The 22,815-nt window shown below is 40.7% G+C and overlaps 1 protein-coding gene across 2 annotated transcripts in view; it reads left to right on the top strand.

Annotated features, from left to right (window-relative positions):
• Nucleotides 1–21,051, top strand: part of PRTFDC1 (phosphoribosyl transferase domain containing 1) — an 88,073-nt gene extending 67,022 nt beyond the window's left edge. The window contains exons 5-10 of one of the 2 annotated variants that reach the window (XM_028114184.2): nt 4,902–4,967; nt 15,086–15,103; nt 16,465–16,547; nt 17,016–17,062; nt 19,952–20,028; nt 21,004–21,051. In XM_028114184.2, coding sequence (XP_027969985.1) covers nt 4,902–4,967; nt 15,086–15,103; nt 16,465–16,547; nt 17,016–17,062; nt 19,952–20,028; nt 21,004–21,051 — 339 coding nt within the window. The remainder of the gene's footprint in view (nt 1–4,901; nt 4,968–15,085; nt 15,104–16,464; nt 16,548–17,015; nt 17,063–19,951; nt 20,029–21,003) is intronic. The other variant, XM_088025525.1, reaches the window with a different exon arrangement.
• The last annotated feature ends 1,764 nt before the right edge of the window (nt 21,052–22,815 follow it).

The following is a 22,815-nucleotide window of genomic DNA, read 5'->3' on the forward strand; positions in this document are numbered from 1 at the left end:
TTGTTTATAGTTTTCATTTTTCTCTGACTTCCATTGAGTAATAAGGCCCTTCAGGCTTCTGGACAGCTGGAGAAAGAACCTAAAAGAATAGAAACCAAGTTCTGCCCAAGAACACTTGCTGTCTAAGTGGGTAGAAGAAGAAGTATTAAAAATATAGCTAACACGTGTACTCAGATGCTTTAGTATGGCTCCATAAACACCGGATGCCATGATGTGCCAGCAACAGAGGGTACAGGATGACACTAAGGCTGTTATGCTGAAGGAGTTTCCATTCTATTGGCGATTGCTACATTCACAAAAAAACTCCAGTCGGATATGGTCTATTAACATGCAGATCTGTATAGAATGTTACTGGGACACATACAAAGTCCAGGGGACTCTAGGAAAGTTTCCTAGAAGAGATGATGCCTGAACTTGATCAAAGAGTACGAATTACCCATGTGAAGAAAGATGGAGAAATATGGTGTGAACAACCATGAGCTAAGACATGGAGGATAATGCAGTAGATTCTGTGCCAGGAACTCCTGGAGTCTCAGTGCAGGACAGTGGTGTTCATCAATAGTGATGAGATGTGTCACAAGTAATTTGTCACTAGTACTATTTATCAAAATTTGCAAATACTGATTTGTCCTGTAAATTAGCATGGTATCTTAGTTGAGGTTCTTTTGTTTACACGTAGTACATAAATCAATTTTAGATTACTTTAAGCTAAAATGGTGGATTCATAGAAAGGAATTGGGGTAGCCCATGATCCCCAAGGTAAAAATGCAGCTGGGCCTGGAAGAAGATCAGAAACCCAGCCTTCCATTCTCATGTTCTACCACAGACTTTCTGCCACCATCATGTAAGGCAGTTTCAAAGTTAACTCCTTGCTCTACGGACTGTAAATGTCTCCCACAAGGATCTAATGAGAGCTAAGTACAAAAGTGGGTCAGAGCACCATCTCCCAAGTGGCTTCTGCCTGTTGAAGAGAAGGATGAAAACAGCAAAGTGGAATGAAAGAAACTATGCTCACCAAATGATCCACTGGAAAGCGTCAGACACCACAGCGTGGTAACTGGGAGGTCATTGAGAAACCCCAAAAGAAAACACATATGAGGTCGTTTATAACCAAAGCTCCAACCAGGATACAAAGTAGCAGTGCAAGGACATGAGTCCTCCTTACCCACATGCGTCATGGGTAGCAGTTAGCCTCGGGAAACCCTAACCACCGAGCGCATGTCGCCTGCGGAGCAGTAATACGCTGAGTGAACTGAACAAAGAGTACATCACAAAGTCAAATGTTAGGACACCAGGAAGATTTGCAAGTTTCTTAGGAGAATATAGGGCCTACTTTACGTACTGCTAATTGTTACATGCCAGGCACTTTTCTGAGCGCTGAATGCACATGAATTCCTTTAGTCCTCCAGAATAACATGGAGCCAGCAATTCTAGGATTGAACTAGACCCCTTCACTTATTAGCAACTCCTCTTTGGGCAAGTTATGTAAATGCTCATTGCTCAGGTTCCTGGTTTGTAAGTTGGGAGTTAAATAATACCTATACTGAGCTCTACTGAACCTTAGCAAAACTGATCAATCCATTCCTACACAAACTCTTCTAGAGCATAGAAAAAAAAATAAGTAACCACTCGATGCATTGTATGAGGATAGTATAACTGTGCTTTAAAACTATAAACCCATCTGACTTATGAAGGTAAGATGAATAATCCCCAATAAAATATTATCAAAGAAAAAACAATGTTGTTTTAAAAAATACATCAATCCTAGGAATATAAAGATGCTTTTGAGCCATTAGAAAAATATCATGGTTAAACACAGTGGATTGAATGCATACAATTAGCTCTATTCCCTTCTGAAACCCCATCAAAATGCCAGTAAAGAAAGAAACAGAAGTATATATATGCAAGGACAAAGAGAAGGGGAGAAAACCTCAGTGGGCAAGAGATGGCAGTGGTTTTTAGGAGGCAAAACTGTTTAAGGGAGGGCACTGACTCGGCCGAATAGAGAAAGTGAAATTCTAAATGCCTATGGAGGGAATTGCTGATGAGAAGTACAGCATTTGTGCCACAGAACTCCTGCAAGGCTCACAAGTTAGTCACTAGGTTCTTAGAAGATGGAGTGATGGAGGAATGTGCTAAAAGCAGCAAGGGGATGGGGAGAGTATGAATGGAGAAGATGATCCTATAAGTTCCCTCATCCAACCCAGCAAGACATGAAAGTCTTCTTTGCTGGAGTCATTAAACCAGGGGAGCTCCAGACTGCAGTGTACCAAAGAGGTCTGAGGAGTGACCATTTCCTAGGAAGGAAGGAAGGGCGGAAGGAAGGAAGGAAGGAAGGAAGGAAGGAAGAAAGGAAGGAAGGAAGGAAGAAGGAAGTAGGGAAGGGAGAGAGGGAGGGAAGGAAATGAATCATATCCAGCATTTACTGAGTACTTACGATGTGCCAGGCTCTGTTTTAAATGATCAGTATATATTAATTCATTTGATCTTCATAACAGCCCAGCAAATAGGCAAATAAATGTACAAAAATAGCCGAGACAATTTTTAAAAAAAAAGAACACAAAAATGGGACTTACGCTACCAGATACTAAAACACACTAAAAAGCTATAATAATTTAACAGTATGGTTTGGATGCTAAAATGGACATTTAGGCTAATGAAACAGAAGAGTATAGAAACTGACCCTCACATATGAGAATGAAAGATATGACAAAAATGACATTTCCAACCAGTAGGGGAAAAAACCCAAACAATTCAGTAAATGATATTGGGACAATGGACTATACAGACACTTGGAAGATAGAAGTTCCAGATGAGTTAATGACAAATCTAATAATAAAAAACATGTTATAAACTTGGACTCTAAGTAAGGTCTTCTGAACTAAGACTTGCTTGGCAACACGCTGAAGGCGAAACTTATAGCACATTATTTGGCTTTCTGATATATTGTGTTTTTTGTTGTTAATCAATAGAATGAAGTTGACAGTAGAATTATTATGAAGTTTACTCTGATTGGCAGCGGGTAAATCTTGTTTGTTATGTTGAACTTTGTGGCTTAGTGGTTACATCCAATTCTGCATACCTCCATCCTTTGGAGGTATTGAAATTTTATTTTTCCTGCTGCTATTAACAACACATTTGAGTCTAATATGCAGACATTCCCCCTATGTTAACTGCTATATCTCAGCACCTCTACAAGTGATAAGAAAATCTTCCTCTTTGACATTTTTGACAAGTTCCTAACGTACTGCATGACTGCTTGTGAATATATGGTTATAAATGCCCGTTCAAAAACAGCAAGAGATCTGTGAATTCTGAATGTTCTTTGACTTTCTCCTTTTGAGATCAGTTCCCATAAGAAGAAAATTACTGGACTTATCTACTTGGTGGGGCATCCTCTCTACTCCATTGCTGTAAAGAATGAATGCTTTACCAAGTGGAAGTGAAAACATTTTAAGGTCATCATCTTCCCCCTCTTGAGCAGTAAGGTAAAAAGACAAAAGCTGCTTCACTGGTGAAACTGTTGTATTGGTTATTTGGTTGCTTTTTGACTTCCCAGATAACTAGTTCTATGACAAAGTAGCTTCATGCCTAGATAGAGACTCAGTTTCAAGTGACAGAATCCAATTCAACCCAACCCAAGAACATTCATAAGGGAATGAATTGGCTTCAGTAGCTGGAAGGTCGAAGGCCAAATGTAGTTTCAGGCGTAGCTGAAACTACATTTCACCTAGCTACCTAGGTTTACCTAGGTAAGGCCTGGCTCCACCTGACCCTTAGGGAATGAACCACACCCGCTCCCGCCCCACGCTCCCAGGAAAGAGGCAGAGCCTTTTTGCCAGAATAAGAGAGGAAAGCCCTGAGCTAAAAAAGCCACAGTGGTGACCTAAAATGTTTCCTGGTTCAGCAGCACATCCTGCACGAAGTGCCTGCACCATCACCTTCTCCTTCAGGTTATTGCTGGAAAGGTCTGGCTTGGTCATGAAGCCACACTCTGTAAGGTATCTGCATCAGTCCCTTTGCTGTGTCTCCCCAGTGAGGCCAGAAAACAAGTTGCCTGCTCTCTGTTTCCTGTTCTGCCTCCATGTTACTTTGTTGTGATAAGCACTATGTAACAATCCATATTTGGTTTAGTGTGTGTGTGTGTGTGTGTGTTTGTGTGTGTGTGTGTGTGTGTGTGTGTGTGGTTTAATTAGGACAGGATGATGTATGATATATAACCATCATGGAAGTGAACACTCATGACTTCTAATGGAATTGGTGTGAGAAGTCTCTTAAACATATTCCTGGGCCTGCAGAAAGTTCCTGAGGCTTCTTCATTCACCACTGAAGGTCTAAGTGCAATAATAGTTCTTGATCTGTGCGAACTGTTAGAATTGCCCTCAACATCAGATGAGGGGCTGGACCTGTGTTGGTAGGAATAGAGGAGGTCTCTAATTTCTTTGGGAACCACCATCTGATTGCCCCCCACTGGGGCAGCGGACTGGGGCTTGGTGGCCTAGCAGACAAATGCATGGCCCACTTCTGGGGGCCCCTCCCGTAGCCCCATCCGCCCAGGGAGGTCCGGGAGTATGACTGCCTTCCCTCATTCCATCTGCCTCAAGATAGGCTCAGGCACCTCCCATCATTTCTGTGTTCCAAAATTAGGTCTGTTGGTTTTCTCTCCACTCCTTTTATCATCCCCTCTCTACAGAGTCTCTCCCCTCCTGGAGCCATCAGAATGCTTTGTCTCCTGCACAGTAGCAGGCCAGTGGCTCCCGGTAACCAGGGGCAACCAGGAATCTGTACCAGCTATTTGTGCCGCATTTGTCAGGCGCAATCGAGCCACGAGCTGGGTAGACGGGGAAAATGTGCTGCAAAGGTTTTCCTGTACAGTGAAATATTATCTTCACTTTTTTTAGAACGACCAGTCCATGGGCGAGATGCAGATAATTGGAGGCAATGATCTTTCAACACTGGCTGGAAAGGTTTGTTAATGTAACTCCGCTCGGGCTGCACTGATGTCATGGGGAAATCAGTGACCTTCATTTCAGGTCAGCTCTCGAAATGCATTTCAGACACTCTCCCGGGCTGGCTAATTCATGCAAATGGATGTGTGAATCCTTTTAATGATTTCTTCCTTATAAAACACTCCTTTCATAAGGCTTCCAGGACGTGAGGCCGACCAGATCTTTCGTCTCCAACCTTCCTTCCAATCTCCTTTCAGACAACCCCGTATTACAAAATCCCTTGGCACTCGCTTTCTTCCTTTTCTCCTCTTGCAGTTCCTCCAGAAAAGGAAGCTTTTTTCCTTTATTTGTCTCTTTTTTGTCTCTCATCTATGCCTCAGCACCTAGCCATTGCGGAAAGACATTTAAACAGATTTGTTGAAATATCTAAAATTTAAGGAAGGGATTAAAATCTCGAGAGCACATTTTTCAGCCTTATGCCTTTTTCTCTCCCATGCAAAAGAATGTAATCCATTAGATCATGGGGCGAACACCTCCACTTTCAACTCGGCGTTCCAAACCTGCCAATGCTTAATAATTAAGTGAAAGTTTGTTTGGATTCTGACATAAATACATCCACTGGAAGGAAGAATTGTCGCCTAATGCACCTGGCCCTTGTGGAAATGCGGCCTGAGATTCAAGTTTTGCTGTGAATGCAAGCAACAGCCCGGGTCCTCTTGGACTCAACTATCCTTGAACAACTTCAGCCTTCCAAGTCAAATGGATCAGCCTCCTCCACAAGTTTAATCTCTCATATTTGTGGTTGTTATTGTTACGCAATGTCCGGATGGGGAAAAGGAATAGCAGGCACATTTAACAGAAATATGTATAATAATATTAGGAACATGACAGAGCCACATGGGCTCTAACTAGACAAACAAGCTTCCTTCCCTCTACTCTTTAGAAAGCCTGGTAGCCATCTACATGTGACATTGTGATCTAGACGTCAATTATGTTCCACAGAAATTGGAATTAACTGGCTAATGTTAATGCATCATTAGGCCACCATTTGATGTTACCACGTCAGTGCATGAAATAACATCCTTGGGATGCCTGGGGGGCTCACTCCATTGAGCGTCAGATTTTTGATCTCCGCTCAGGTCTTAATCTCGAGGTTGTGAGTTCAAGTCCCCCGTTGGGCGCCACACTGGGCGTGGAGCCTACTTTAAAAAAAATAATGGAAATAAAAGCAACATCCTAGAAAACTAAAATACTCAAAGCCATTTCCAGAAATTCACAACTCTTAACAACCCTGGAGTGGCCTTTAAACGATAAGTCATTTGGGGACTTTGTTGGAGGACATTGCCTTACAGGTGTATGGCACAAAAGAAATACCATACCTTGTGTGGTATTACACAAGCCTCTTGCCATGGGCTATTATGGGGGGGGGTCTGTCAAAGCGGGAATTCTAGGAATTCTAAATGAATGCCAAGAAAAAAGTTGTACATGAAATTGGTTTTTCTCTCCTGCTTTCTAAAATCATCTTCTATTTCATTTTAAAGTGATCTCCCTCTTACGTGAGCATCGGATATTCCCTTCCCTTAAGAGATAGAGAGGAGGGTGGGGAAAGGCTAGCTTCATACTAAGGGATGGAGTGTGATAGGAGGGGTGATCGTACTATGCCTCAGTATCCCTTCCCAGATTTACTACAAAGACACCCTCCTGCCATGAGAAAATAGAGATCATGGAAGTTCAGGTGGGAGAGTTAGAAAATCAACCGGCAGTAAGTACAAGCAGGAGTCAGCTTCAATTTTTTGCTTACAAGACAAATGATTCTTCCAGGTGCTGTGCCATAGTATCTTTACACTCGTATTTATGTGTGTCCTTCAGTGGATTTCTATATATGCTTAAATGTGTGCTGAGTAGAACCCCTTGAGCTTAGAACGCAGGGGGTAAATATTTCTAAGATGAATCAATATTGATTAGCCAGGTTCTCAACTGTCACAACAGCTTAGGTTTAGAGATTATGCATCTTTATGCAGTTCAGGGTACCTGGGCTCCCATCAGAGAGGAGTGCTTAATGAACCAGGGTAGACCACACTCAGGGCTCTCAAATGTGTCTTAAATCTGCCCACTTCTCTCCATCTTCACGGTAATCACCTGAATCGAGACCTTTACAGTAGCAAAATGTGGTCTATGGTAGGGGTCAGCGAACTTCTTAGGGAAGGGCTGGGCACCGGTCTTTAGATTTTGAGGGCTATACAGTCTCTGTTGCAACTACTTAATTCTGCTATCATAGCACGAAACCAGCAAACAGCCATAGATAAAATGGAAACAAATGGACATGGCTGTGTTTCAATAAAACTTTATTTATAAAAATGGCCGATGGGCCATAGTTTGATGACCTTTGATCGAGGAACCAGCAAGGTCAGCACCGCCTGCAAACTAATCAGAAATGCAGTATCTCAGATCCCACAGAAAATCTTCTGAATTAAGTCTTCCTTTTAACAAGATCTCTAGATGGTTCCTATGCACGTGGAAGTTTGAGAAGCACTGGTCTTCTAGGGCCAGACCACTACTATCCCTTCTCTGGGATGCTATGTAACCTAACTAGTCTCCTTGAACTTCTGCCTTTATTTAACTCTTGCTATCCTCCAAACCATTCTCCAAAAAACAACAGCCAAAGGGATCTTCTTAAAATACAAATTGGATTGCCTCACTTGCCTACTAAAAACCTTTCAGCGGCCTCTCAATTAGGGTTGTCAGACTTAGCAAAAAAAAAACCAAAAAACAAACAAACAAAAAATGGAGAACAGGATGCCAAGTTGAATTTGAATTTCAAATAAACAATGAATGCATTTTTAGTATAAGTGTGTCACATGCAATAATTGGAACATACTTAAGCTCAAAAATCATTTGTTATTCATCTGAAATTCAAATGTAACTGGGTGTTCCGTATTTTATCTGGGAACCCTACTTCCACTGTTCTGAGATTATAATCCAACCTCCTTCTCACAGCCTGTAAGACCTATGTGATCTGGCCCTGCTTCCCTCCCACCATCATCATACACCACTCACCCCTCACAGTGCTATCACCACACTGGTTAAGCTCTGGACAAGCTGTGGCCTCCAACCTGGAATCCATTTTCCTCCTATCCTTCAGGTCTCAGCCTCCTGTGTTAGGGAGGTCTTCCCTGACTCTCTGTCTAAAATGGGCATGCACTCTTTTCCTGCATGCTCCCCACCATCCCCATTCATCTCTGTATCAGTACCCTGTTTCAAGTCAAGCCCTTTCCACAGTTTGCAGTGTTTACTTTGAGGCTAATTTTTTTATTTGTCTATTTCCCCAACCAGAATGTCACTGTAAGGTGGGCAGGGACCCTGCCTATCTTATTCACCATCCTATCTCCTGCATCGTGCACGGTGCCTAGCTGACAGGTTGGAAAAAATATTTGGTGACTGAGTGAATGCATGTTCTTCTTTCTCTTAGAAAGAAACCAGAAAGGTGTTTTCAATGAAGTGTGGGAAAGGGCGGACATGACGGAGGGAAAGGTACATAGAAGTCCATCTAGCCAGACCAAAGGACACATCAGCCAGCAGGTTGGGTTTAAGTCGAATGAGAAAGGTGTCAAATGAGGGCACATTGACTTTGAGAAGCAGAAGGGCTTTGGTGTCACAAGAGAGTCAAAGCGGGGACTGGGTTGGTGAATGCTGCACACCTGAAGGTGGACGAGTGAAAACGATGTCACTTAACTTTTGGAATTTCCTTTTCCTTAAACAGATGAAGGCACTCATATGGCTTGATGTGTTCACCCATCCTTCAGCCTTTCAGAGAAAGGCTATGCATTAAGAGTTTGAGAGAACTTTAAAAATAAGTTTCAGAGGACCTCCAGAATCTTTCCATCATGCAGAATGTACACCAGCTGGGGAAACAAACAAACAAGCAAACAAAATTTGAAAAGGCACCCAACAATTAGTGGGAACTATTTTTAATGATCCCAAGAAAAGTCCCTTGCCCTTAAAGAAACCCAAAGAAGAAATGATTCCTTGGGACTGTGACTGTCTTCACAAGAGGAGGCTGAGGTTTTACTTGGGACCAGAAAGCCTGGGAATAACCCAGGAAAGGGAGGAAGAACATCATGAAATGAGGGATGAAGGAGGGAAATAGGAGAGCCAGGGGATAAGAGCAGATCCGTGTGGCTGAAAAAAGTCAGCTCAAAATAGAGAAACAATACTTTGAAACAGGGAAAATGTAAATTGGGTTTGGTTTGTAGAATGTATTGAGAGTCTCAATAAAGAGTTTAACTTGCTCAGAAAAGCAAAGAGGAGTTGCAAAAGTTTTTGAGCAGAAGTGACATCAAGAAGCCGTGTTTTGGGAAAATGAACTTGATAGGAGGGTCGAGGATGAGAAAGAGACTCCAGGCAGAGGAACCGGTCAGGAGGCCACGTGGGGGGAGCACGCAGGGGCACCGGAACCACGGGAGCTAAGTAGGAGTGTTGCGGAAGGCACCGCACTGACCAAAGGGGGGGGGGCAGCGGAGCTAAATGATGAAATGAAGGAGGGAGGGTTAGAGAAGATTTAAAAAAAAATTTTTTTTTAGGATTTATTTCTTTATTTGAGAGAGTGTGTGAGTGGGGTGAGGGTGGGGGAGAAAAGGGGCAGAGGGAGAGAATCTCAAGCAGACTCCCGGCTGAGCACGTCCAGTGCGGAGCCCGATGGGGGGCTTGATCTCATGACCCTGAGGTCATGACCTGAGCTGAAATCAAGAGTTGGATGCTTAACTGACTGAGCCACTCAGGCCCCCTGAAAAGATTTTTTTAAATCAAATTTGTTTATAAAAGAACTTCTAAAAACATGGGGACAGCTCACCTATATAACTGTCCACAAATTATAAGCCCCATAACTGTAGTACATAACTTCTTAAGCTCTCTAAAGATGTGTGGGTTAAAATATCCAGAAAAGAGACTATAGCCCCCATGGACCTGTCTCTTTCATGGCTTCTTTTTTTAGCCTTTCTTTCCTTCTTTTCTTCTTTCTCTCTTTCTCTCCTGCCTTCTTTCTTTCTTTCTTTTTTTTTTTTTTAAAGCAAAGAGAAGGAAGCTCATAAGGGAAGCTGGCTGAGTCATGGTTCTAAATAGGTCATGGCTGTGGAATAAAGGGAAACCTCAATGATTAAGTTAAATGGCCTCATCGGCTCACAATATTTAAAAGCATTTTCCTCGGTGTGTTCAAGCTGTTTCAAAGTTGATTTAATCCTGGCACTTCATAAAATGTGTGTATCCATTAAAGCAAGAAGATTTTATTCATGTTCAAGGGAAATCTCTGAAAGGGATGGAATAAAACTAACTGCATGGAAACAGACCCAAATCTGGCAATGGGAAAACACAGATGTGCAGGTTAAATGCAAGATTTCAGGAGACGTGCCACCTTCCCCCACCAAATAAGTTTCTAATCAAATGCCAGAATGAAGCGTCAGAACCAGCCAAATTTCCTCCTTGGCTGCCTTAACTATTTAAATCATCCCTTTTTATTGCATCTGACTAGGCTGAGAACAATAATGGAAATGCCCACCGACTGATGATTCTGGCAATTTTGTGAATTATCACATAAAGTGAAATGCTGAACTACATTCCTTTCTCTGTGGGGCTCATATTCACACTCCTACCCATGCTCAGCACCCACAATGAGCCCATCATCATTACTGCCAACCCTCTGCTTGGCGTGACCATAGCCCCAAAACTATACTGCTGCTGATTAGACTGTGGCATGCTACTCATTCTGCATTTTAAAAGACTGAAAGGGGGAATAACCTATTTATGAAAATCATTTAGATTTGTATAACTCCTTCTTTTCTTCTTTTTCTTCTTTCCTTTCTTTTTCTTCAAGAAACTTGAGGTTGTTAGCTTCCATCAGGATTGTACTATAGCAACGAAATGACACACTCCGGAGACTCCCCATAGAATTTTTGCCTATGGCCCCCAGGTTGCAAATTTTACTTACTTTCCGGGAGGAAATGAGCTAGGTATGATGAGATGACTAAGACAGTAACTGGCAGACATCTCAGATTCAGTGATGGGAGTTATCAGATTGGAAGCATTTAGGAGGCACAGCATGTCCTGAAAAAATTTCTAAGGTTGCCCACTCAAAAAAATAAAAAAAGGAGGGGGATGTATTTTGGAAGATTTCTTGCTGCAAAATTAAAAGCAGTAGACATGAACTATATAGCTCAGTGAATGGGGAATTGTACATCGTTGAGGAAAACAAAATGGAGGGGATGTGTCAAAAGTATAACAAACTAGAGAAAAAAATGAGGTCAAAATTGTTGATTTGTTCCAAAGGCATTGCTTGAGCACCTACTACATACCGGTCTCCATGTTATATGCTGATCATATAAAGATGAATTTGTCTTTGTCCCTTAGCTTGTGAAGCTAATCCTGGTATATTAAAATGTAAAGAGATTAGTTAGACAGTAGTGAAAATGCTTCCAAAGTTGGGTTAGTTACTTTCTCTGTACTCTCGGGCTATGTCTTTTGTATGGCAATTTCTAAAGGTACTAAAGGCATTGCTTTTTTGGAGGTAGGCTGCTAACAATCTGGACAGTAAACCCACATATTATTTAGGAAAAAATTTGAAAATAGTGTGATGTTCTGTAAAGGAAAAGAAATATCTGTAGGGATTGCTCTAACTCACTGAAGAACTCTAGATTTCTGCAGAGCTCCCTTTCAGTAGCAGATGGGTTTTTTATATCAGTATTCCCTTGCCCATCATTTATGAACGCACTACATACCATACACAACTCAGAAATTTCTTTGTGCTGTTACAGATGTTATCAACCCGCTTAGCCTCCTTAATCCTCCAAAATCCCTTAAGAAATATAGTTAAACCATAATTAACCAATGTTTTCTTCATAACGATCCTTCCAAGAAAGAAAGAAAGAGTGAGTGAGAAAAAGATAAAGAGAGAAAAAAAGAAAGAGAAAAAGAGAAAGAAAGGAGCATAAAGAACAAGAGGGTTATTGCAGTCTAAGACACTGAAAGATGGCAGGGAAAACGATTAGGAACTTCAAGGAAAGAAACAAACTAAAAGGGAACATAATTATAGTATATTATTTGACTCTGTAGTGGGAAAAAACGTGACCAGTACAAGAAGATACAGTCATAGATACAACCAAGTATCTACCCTGGGGGGTGGAAAAAGAAGTGAGATAGTGTAAAACAACAAAATTCTTATCATTATATAACATAGTAAATAGGTGATGTCTAAAATTATTAAATTGAGAAATGTATGTAGAGTAAAAGAGACTATTTTAAATTAAAAGGGGATTATGGACCCAATGCATGGGCTTCAATTAGACAGACCAGCTACAGAGGCCATTTTAAAGACCACTAGGGCAATCTAAATATGTCCTAGGTTTTATATATGATATTAAGAAATTATTGCCAGATAAAGAAGTTGTGATACACGCACACACACACACACACACACACACACACACACACGATGGAATATTATTCAACCATAAGAAACTAGGAAATCCTGCCATTTGCAACAACGTGGATGGACCTTGAGAGCATTATACTAAGTGAAGTAAGTCAGACAGAAAGACAAATACTGTATGATCTTACTTGCGTGTAGAATATAAAACAAAACAACACAAAAACCAGACTCGTAGAAAAAGAGATCACATTTGTGGTTACCTGAAGCAGGAGATGGGGGACAGGGAAATCAGAGGAAGGTGATCAGAAGGTTCAAACTTTCAGTTATACGATAAATAAGTACTGGGGATGAAATGTACAATGACCATAGCCGCCACTGTTGTGTGATATATACGAAGGTTGTTTAGAGAGTAAATCCTAAGAGTTCTCATTATAAGGAAAAAATGGTCTTTTTTTGCTTTCTTCTTTTTCTGTAGCTGTACGAGATGATGGATGTTAACTAAATTTATTGAGGTAATCATTTTATAATATATATAAATCAAGCCGTTATGCAGTACACCTTAAACTTATACAGTGTATGTCAATTATACCTCAATAAAACTAGAAAAAATGAAAAACATAAAATAAAATGGATTATTGTCATTTTTGTTAGTTGTGATAATATTTTGGCTATGCATAATACAGAATGCCATGATAACTTTATATAAAGTACATACGCATTTTAAAATACTTTACAGTTAGATACACAGCAACATTTAGAAAATCTTTAGACTTTTCTATTTGATTTTGAATCTGTATATGCATTCCTTGATTTTAAAATGTGTTTAAGTAATTTTGATAATATATCTCTGGATTAGTACACATTCAAGCCCTGCTTCCCAACCACCATTGTATCTTATAGTTAAAATTAATCTTTTCAAAGATGACTCTTGTTTTGCAAGATTCTAAGCTTTTAAAAAACAAATTTAATTATATTCAGTGTACTTTATTTAATTAGGCAAGAATGCAGACTAACAGAGTTTTAAAGAGTTTTTCATTATAAGATTGAAACAAAAAAAGATTATGAGCTAGGGAATTAAATTAACCAAGTATTCGGGTTGGTTAACAGGCATGGTTGGTAAGCCTCAGTCAGACTAAAAATGCGTATCCTAACTGACTGTTGTGGGATAATGGTTAAGAACATAGCAAATGTGTTCAGAATACCAAGGGCACCCCTCTGTCTCTGTGATACTTAGGGTAGGGGATACTGTGGGCATGACCTACTTTAAAATGGACAAGATAAGCTTACATTTCAATAATAAAACTAAGATTTTTAAAATGTATTTAATGGGGCTGGGGGGGGGGCGCCTGGGTGGCTCAATTGGTTAAGCATCTGACTTTAGCTCAGGTCATGATCTCAGGGTTCTGGGATCAAACCCCACATTGGGCTCTGTGCTCAGCAGAGGGTCTGCTTGGCCCTCTCCCTCTGCCCCTCCTCACGCTTGCACTCTCTCTCTCAAAGAAAGAATGAATAAAATCTTTAAAAAAAATTAAATGTACTTAATGACTAAATGACTATTTAATGACTATACCAGAGAGAAAAATACTTCCAGAAAGATATTTCTGCCTAAGAAGCATGTGACGCATAAAGTAAATATGGATTTGGTTGGTTGGCTAACACTTTCATTACTTAAATCTCTTTTGCATTAGACATAAGTAAGCTTTCTAAGGTGTAAGGCTTGATAGAATTCTTAAAGTATCATATGAATCATAGGAAGAAATGAAGGGTCATCTAAAGAAAGACAACATTACATTATAGCCACACCCTTCAGTTCATTTCAATGTCATATTAACACAGTCATATTTTAATGTGGTGGGACGGGTATTGACATGTAACTAATCCATTTAATTGGTTGGTTTTAATTCATGAATCAGTGTCATCAGTTACTAATCCTCCACTCAGTAAATAATTGCTGAGCACCTATATGCAGGTATATATATCCTAGGGACTGAGAATACAGTAGTAAGCAAGACAAACATGATCCCTGTCCTCATGGAGTTTACATTCTAGTAGGAGGACAACTCTCAAACAGGAATTGAAATGAAACAGAATCAGTGTTTTGAGGGGAGAAGGAGAGGTAGGCCTCGAGAGCACATAGCAAGGAACCCAACCATGCTTCTAAAAATATCAACCAGGCACTTCGCAGAGCTCTCTCTAGCCCACCCCTTCCTCAGGGTTGAAAATCCGAGAGTAAATACAGAATCCCCAGTGACTGGTGGCTATGCAGGAATACAGGACTGTCACAGTTGAATACATGATCCTTCTGCAGAGTGCTGTCTCCGTTAACAACATAGTTTGTGTGGCTCGTTTTCCTGGTAAACTCTTAGTAAACTTGTGTGCCAAAGTAAGCTGGATGGGGTGCTTGCCAGAATTAGGGACATTGGGTTGACCTTGTGGATAGCTCTTCAGACAGGTCTAGGATCTGATGTGACCCTGCTGCTAACCTGAATGTAGATACCAATATTGTAGCACCCAGTAATTGCAGAGAGACTGTTAGCATGAATCTGGAATACCTACATTACTTCCAAGCATTTGAGTTAGATGGATGGCGAAGGACCAGCTAAACAAATTGTGGAATTTCTAACTGTAAGCAAAAACGTGGGTCTATCTTGTAAAACGGATTTGCATCGTATTCTAAATAACTGTTGTGTTTTGTTGTTGTTTTTTTTTTTAATTTCAGAATGTCCTCATTGTTGAGGTAAGCTGACTTTTCTTTATCCATATTTGGAAGTTGAAAGAATCTAATGGTGAGTTTTGAAATAGCACTTATTATCAAATTGGTCAAGGATTTATTGAATTTCCACTGTGCGCATGGCTCTCCGAATTTACTAAGAGCTAACTAGAATCAGTGGCCTGAAACAATTTAGAATAAAAGCTTTGCAATCATAGTTTCGTGGTACTTTATCCGTTTTTATGTCTAATTTCACGCATGTCTAAATTGGTTCTTATACCTATTTGCAAATCAGGCATTTTTTACAGAAGAGGAAACCAGCCCCACAGAACCAAATATATGTAATAGTAAAAGCAAGGTTTGAACTCTTTTCACCCTTGATTCAGTGTTCTTGCTAATGACCCCTAAGGACTTCAAACAATTCTACCTTCAGCAACCAAATCGTAAATACAATCAGTTTTCAAATGGCAATCCAAGAGAAAGCTATAATTTAATTTAATTTTTCTGCTAAAAAAATTTGAGAGCGAACAGGCCCTGTGGTAGCAGTGGACTTAATACGGCACATGGCCACTTTTCCTTCGAGAGCACGTCTATCTTATCAGCTGGCAAGAATTCAAGGGAGCTGTTTCAAGCTTTTGTTACACGGTTGCCCGTATGTGCCATGTGTATCTGCAGTCCTCCCGGCTCAGACATAACCCAGGAAGTAGACCCTCTAGCCAAACGAATTGCCCAACCCTGGCTAAATTCAGACCTGTTGTTTTGATAATCAGCTCCTGACAGCTGATTTCTGTCCCAAGGACAATACATTTCTGCTGCCCATTCTCCTCTAATTGTACAGCAGCTCATCAGCAGAGACGAGCCGAGGCTCACTGCAACCTTGCACCCGCAGAATTCACAGGCTGTCACCAGCTGCCGTCCAGACACATCTCACTTCCCAGCCGTAGAATCCCCTATTGAGTGGGGAGGGCAAGGGGGAGGTGTTTATCCATTCAGTGCATTCAGATGTACATCCCATGTCCATGAAAATTCATGCGTTCCGTATTGTGTTGCATAACCTCAGGGCCAAATTTAGTCCTTGAATGTGCATGCATGAGTCCCAATGTACTCAGTGAGCATCCGCACATGCTCTCCAAAGGTCGAACTTAGCTTTCAACACAGCTCAAGGGTTCCAAGAGGAAATATTCACCAATATATTCCCCTAAACCCAGTTTCCGAGAGAAGCACCTGTCTAAAAAATGTAACCAACCCTGCTTCCTATTTTGACTCCATCTGATGGCAATTCTAATTATGATGCATTATTAATAAGGCATACAATCATCTGTCTGGATGCAAAGTCTATTATGCTGCCCAAATGCGCTCAGTTGAATGTGTCTGTCCTCTTTGCAAAGGATGTTGTTGGAACCGGGAAGACCATGCGAGCGCTGCTCAGTAGCATAGAGAAATACAAGCCCAACATGATTAAGGTAGCCAGGTGAGTAGGACATTCACGTCACTGTTGTTGCTTCTGTGTGTGCAAATAAGCCCGGGAGGGATGCTAACACAGGATGTTTTCCCCAAAGAGAGCAGTCTATTCCAAACCAGTGACCCTGTGCCCCGGGGTGTTATGGCTTGACCACACTGAACAAATAGCCCATTTGATTGCTAGTCTGAGACAGAGGAAGAGGAAGAGTACATGCTTTGCCGGGTGTCTGAGCTTCCCGTTACTGTGCCTCCATTTGTAGTTTCCAGCTGGCGGAGCCTGGTGCCAGTGCCCCTCTCCCTTCCTTTTATCTAGAATCACTGATGTGGTGCCTTGGTAGCAGGAGTGTGAATTAGGGGCCCGGGATGGTGCTCCACATGCCGGGGAGGTGGGGGGAATACATATTTTAATGATGTTCAGTTCTATTTGCAATTCACAGTTTTATCTGGATCACTAAACACTTTTTTTTTTTAATGGTAGTTTGTTGGTGAAGAGAACACCTAGAAGTGATGGCTTTAGACCCGACTGTAAGTGGTTTTGGTTTTGGTTGGTTGGTTGGTTGGTTGGTTGGCTGGTGGTGTCATTTCACATTGAAGAATCTCTGGTTTCCTATTTGCCGGCATTCCGTGTGAAGCAGAAGCTGTAAAGATTTCCTAGTCCCACAGAGGTCTCCCCAGCCTTGCCAATGGAACCCTTTACAACAAGGATAGAACCCTTTACAACGACGGTTTTTCATTTCCCAGTTTGCGTTGTTCATGGAAACTCTATCGTGTGCATTGGATATTTTTATGTTTAGGTTTTCCATAGCACCTTAAAGCCAAAGATCTCAGCTAATGGGTTTCAGGGGGTGGAGGGAGACTTGACCCCACCAGACTGGCTGACATGCAGGATCCCTGCCTTGGCCGCGGCCCCTGTCGGTCAGACCCGGGAAGGCACTGTAAAGGCTTAGAGGGATTCTCATACTGTCTCCAGGAACCGTCACCAGACAATGCTCGATGCTGACCGAAGAAAAGTTCAGTAACACAGAGAATTGGCCGAGCAGATATCTTCAGAGACCAATCTTTGTGCTTGACTTCCTATGTTCTGGAGGATTTGGCTCATCCAGGGCACTTTGCTACTCTCCTCCCCATAATATGAATAGTTCCAATGCCAGGAAGAGTAAACAAGCAGCTTGATTATTTATTATTCTAACACTAGAGGCGACTTTTTTTCACTCACATAGGCAGACTTCAGCTTGATTTTTATAACTTACATTTGCTCTAAAGCCTCTGGGATCATTTGGCTACAGTTCTCATCAGCAAGCTGAAAAAACATCAGAGCAAGGGAAGCACACTATGGATGGGTAATATGCCAATGACATTTCGCAAGTGACTCTTTATTCTAAAAACAAGTTTCATGTATTAAATCTAGACAACATCAGTGCTGGGCAGATAGACCCAACAACATGTCCCCGTCCAGTTACTGGCATGGGGAATATAATCTGGATGCAGTAAGGTTAGGCGAAGTTAGTAAACAGAAATCTCCTAAGGAAATCATGGAAGATCCCACAGAGATAAGATTTTAACTGAAGTTGAAAGATTCACTTCAGACATAGCCAACTAATTACAGATTATTTGTGTCACTTACAGCAACAACATGAATAAAATAATGGCAGGTAACACTCGTAAGAGGTTACGATGGGCCCTACACTCCTTTCTAAGAGTGATGCAGAGATTAACACATTTCATCCTTACAACCTTCATCCAAGGTAGTTGCTCTTGTTATGCCCATTTTACAGATGAGGAAATTGAACACAACAAGGTTCAATGGTTTTCAAAGGTCACGTTGTTGTAAGTGTAGAGTCAGTATTGAACCCAGGCAATCTGGTTCTGATCACTGCCTTACTCTTGCACTACATCTGTAAGTAACATCAGCAAGTAAATGCACCCATTCTCCAGCTAGACATAGGTCACTCTGATTCCTAACTGTCCCCCTGATCTACCAATCCAGTGTCCTTCTTTCACTCCCTAACAGTCCTGAAGGTTTGACCTTCTGAATTGGCTTTGCCAAGTCTCTGGTGCCATGCCTACTGTAGGCATTGCTCTGGTTACTGTGAAGTCATTACTGTGGTGACAACCCGGGTTCTCTGGGATTTACTAATATCCTTTTAGCTGGTTCAGAATCTCTGTTTCTTCTCCCTGGACTTCTGAGGCTTGATACTTTTGGTTCCTTTCTCATAACTGATTCTTTCCCATATTCTCCATGACATCTTTTATATGCTCTGACATCTTTTCTTCTGCTCTTGCTTCTCCTCTTTGATTATTTTTCTCAAAGCAAGGGACAGTGTGGAGGGACCAAAGGGGGTCTCTATCAGTGACATATAATGCAATCCTCTAGAAAGTAAGTCCCTCTCCTCTGGCACTTTCTGCAAGAAGGAACCAGTTGCCTACTCCATGTGAAAGCATCTTTGGTCATAGGAATCAAAATGGTGGTGAGTGGTCACCAGAGGGATAACTTTCTCTCCATGCTATAAGTCCATTGGCTATCCCAAAGAACAGTTTCATAAAAGTAAGTGAGCACGTATCTCCTCTGCAATGCTCTAATAAACAAACAGATTCAAAAAAAAGTGGAAAGAGTTTGAAAAACCATTGGACCATAGGCACATTTATTCTGTTTCAAGACTTCTGAAGAAGGAGCGCTACTATCTGTTCCTTAAAGATTCTTTTCCATAAAAATCATCTTCTTTTCAATAAACTTTTCCTTCGTTTAACCTAAGTACCTCACACTGCATTTAAATCCTTTTACTCCCATTCCTCCTGCAATAGAGATTGAGAGCTAATTAATGCCATCTGTCTACTGGATTCAAAGACTAGTGTTAGAATAACCCTTAGCGTTCTGTTCCTCAAACTGAACAATCCCACTTCCCATCATCTGGTCTCCCAGGTTTGACTTCCCAGCCCTTTATCCAGCTGAGGACACTGAGCGCAGTGGGAGAATGGGTTCCTAGTGATGACAGCCTGTGCACCTAGTCATGTAGTACAGGATTGGAATACTTCTGTCTGAACTGCACTTTATGCTTCCCAAGTATTTCCTTTGGCATTATAACATTGGATACTGCTTGCTTTGGAACTGCAGGGCTACATGACTAACTCATGCATATTTCTTGCTCTCCCCCAGGCTGGCTGAGCCCTTTCTCAGCTCTGTATGGTAGGAGTACAGCCGTTCTTCCTTATATGTTTGCTTGTCTCCCTCGTCTCCCTGCCTAATCACTGTGGTCCAGGTCCTACTGGGTTCATCCTATGCATTGCTTATCATTTTTCCCACTTGCTTCTGCTTAAATGAAAGGTCCTCACAGTTTAAGTGCCAACAATAGCATATGGTGGCTTTCTACTCATGTTATCTACATTATTCCTTTTTTTTTCTCTCTCTCTACTCAGATGTTGGATTTGAGATTCCAGACTTATTTGTGGTGGGTTATGCCTTAGATTACAATGAATACTTCAGAGATCTGAATGTAAGTCATGCATGCAAATCCCTAGCCTCCTCTCATAAGAACTTAACAGCTATATGAATTTAACAAATTATTGAAATAGTAGTCATGATGGCTGCCACTTACTGAATATCTTCTGTGTCAGGAATATTCTGGGCACTTTGCATTCATAATCCCAGTTACAGTTGCATGCAGTTCATAACTATTCCCTTTTTGGAGAAACTTTCAACATATATACATGGACTCCCAGTGTAGACCCCCCAGCTGTGGGACCCTGACCAATGTTGAATGATATAGAGGTAGACATCTTACCCGAAGTGGACCAATCATGTGTGTGTGTGTCTCTCTCCTTCCTAAGAATTAGAAACTTAAACCAAAAGTCACAGAAATCAAGAGATTTTGGTCTTAAGCCACTGAATGGCAGGGCCCCAGAGAGAGTATCCACAAGCACCATGGGCTAAAGTCGGGAGCTACCCCATTCCAGCCTTCCAGTTGCTTCATTGTGTAGCTCTTTGGATTCTGTGAGCCACCTCATTAGCCTTGGTAGGCTATATTAGCCTATATTAACCTGACTCCACTTCTGTGCCTTGCAATCAAAATACTCTACACATTTCTTGCTACCCAAAAAAGATCGATTAAGAGTCAATGTTGTGTTTACCATGGCTATTTCTCCATTCTCCCTAGAGGTGATAATGTTACCAGGTGGAGACTTCTATCTCCACCATGGCTGACCATACCCTCCTTCAGCCGTTACGGTTGTTCCAGACCTAGGGAGCCAGATTTGGAATAGGGCTCTAAACTAGAACAATGAAGAAACTTTTTCAAGCATTCGATTGGGTGTCTTTAGATTTTATATACATGCACACACATAAATGCGCACACATATATTTGAATGAACAATAACCAATTATAAGATGACATTCTGTTATTACTGCATTACATTTTCTGCACTCCTATTTGGCTAAGAAACGGATTCATTTAAATCCTTTATTGTTTCAGCACATATGTGTGATCAATGAACATGGCAAAGAAAAGTACCAAGTCTAAAGGAGTAAATTCTCACCATCGAATCTCCAGATAACATCATACTTACGACTACAGTCGGAAAGCCAGCATGTAAAGTTTGTCTCCCCAGGCATCTTCACTCAGCAGGAGATAAAAGAAAAAAAATGTTTTAATGAGAGAGCTTTCTTTTCTGAGGTTATAACATAAAGAGTACCAAAGGTTCTTAAGGAAAATAAGGCAATGTTTTTATTTGACTTGTTCCAAATTAAATACTCTGCCTTGTGACTCATGCGTTCTATCTACCTTTGCACTCGAGAACTTCACCTTCTTTTATTCCGATACAGTTATTATGCTTGATGACTATACCCCCACGTAGTTACTCAAATATTTTTCACTTAACTTTTTTTTTTTTAATATTCCGTTTTGGTAATATTTTGCAATCTGGAGAAACTGGAAGCCTTTTCAGTTAAGCTCCAAACTCAAATCCTGGGAATGCAGCTAGATTCCCATACCCAAAAAGGAGGGAAAGGACAATTTAATATAAATTTCTGTTTGCACATTTCTGGCAGGCCATTACTATTTGCTTTGACAAAGCCTTTTTGAACTGTAGCATATAATGAATCTTAATGATGTTATGAAATGAGCCTCTGCTCAGTGCTGTTGATCTGAGCTTCCGGTATGTGATAACGGTATGTCATGTACGCATGGATGTACTCAACTGTGTTTAATACTCTGAATTTTAATTAGAAAAAATACAATGGCAGCAAGGCCCTCGTTTCTAAGCTGCATCCTTTTATTCGTGTGGGACAGGAGCAAATGGCAGAATTCACGGAGCGGGAGGTTCAATTCAAAACTAAGCACGTATGAGTTTTTCCTCTTATTTACATCAAAGGACAAGACACTATTATATATTATCATCAACACGAACACAGAGGTTGAATTATTTTTTTGAGTGGTCTTAGAAGACATCCGACATCCCTAGGCACTACAGAAAAGCAGCACACTTAAGAAAGTTGTTTTCTGAATAACATTTTTTCCATTTCCATTGTTTTATGAGATGTTTTCTAATTTATGGGGATTTTAATTGAAAATAAGCTCGAGTGCCAATAGAACTGTTTTTTTCTCACTTCCTAAAAGGAGAAAATGCAAAATAAATAACTAAGCAGCTTTTGTTTGGTTCTGAACCATTTGTGGCATATTATTATCAGGTTCTAGCTTCCTTTAAACTAATAAAGAATAAAAAACCTTGTTACGTTTCATAACTGCTTACTGTTTTTCTTCTGCCTTCATATTTTTTATATACTTTCAGCCATTAAAATGTGTGTGAGCCAGTAGCTTAAATACACTGCTGCATATATCTTTCCTGGGGCTTTATTTTTGTTAACCTGGAAAAAATCCAATATATGCACTACTATAAGCAAACGATTAAGCCAGACTTGATCTACTGCTTTTCTTTTTTTCTCTCCTTGTAAGACAAAGAATTTTAGTTGTAAAAGATTTTCCTGAATATCTTTGTTCCAGGCAGAGAAGAAAATAAACCACACCCAGAAAGTAAGAAACCAGCCAAGGGAATTCCTTTTAGCTTTGTTCCATAGAAGAATCAGTATCCAAGTTAGAGATTGATAATTTTTTTATTTTTTATTGTTATGTTAATCACCATACATTACATCAGTAGTTTTTGATGTAGTGTTCCATGATTCATTGTTTGTGAGATTGATAATTCTAATTGGCCAGTTTCTTGAATCACTGAATTCATGTTCTAAATACAATTTCCACTGTGCCACCTTTATATCAGAGACCTAGAAA

Source organism: Eumetopias jubatus, unplaced genomic scaffold (assembly GCF_037043125.1).
Source record: "Eumetopias jubatus isolate StellerSeaLion01/CBP00866 unplaced genomic scaffold, mEumJub1_p1.0 scaffold_8, whole genome shotgun sequence".
NCBI classification, from domain to species: Eukaryota; Metazoa; Chordata; class Mammalia; order Carnivora; family Otariidae; genus Eumetopias; species Eumetopias jubatus.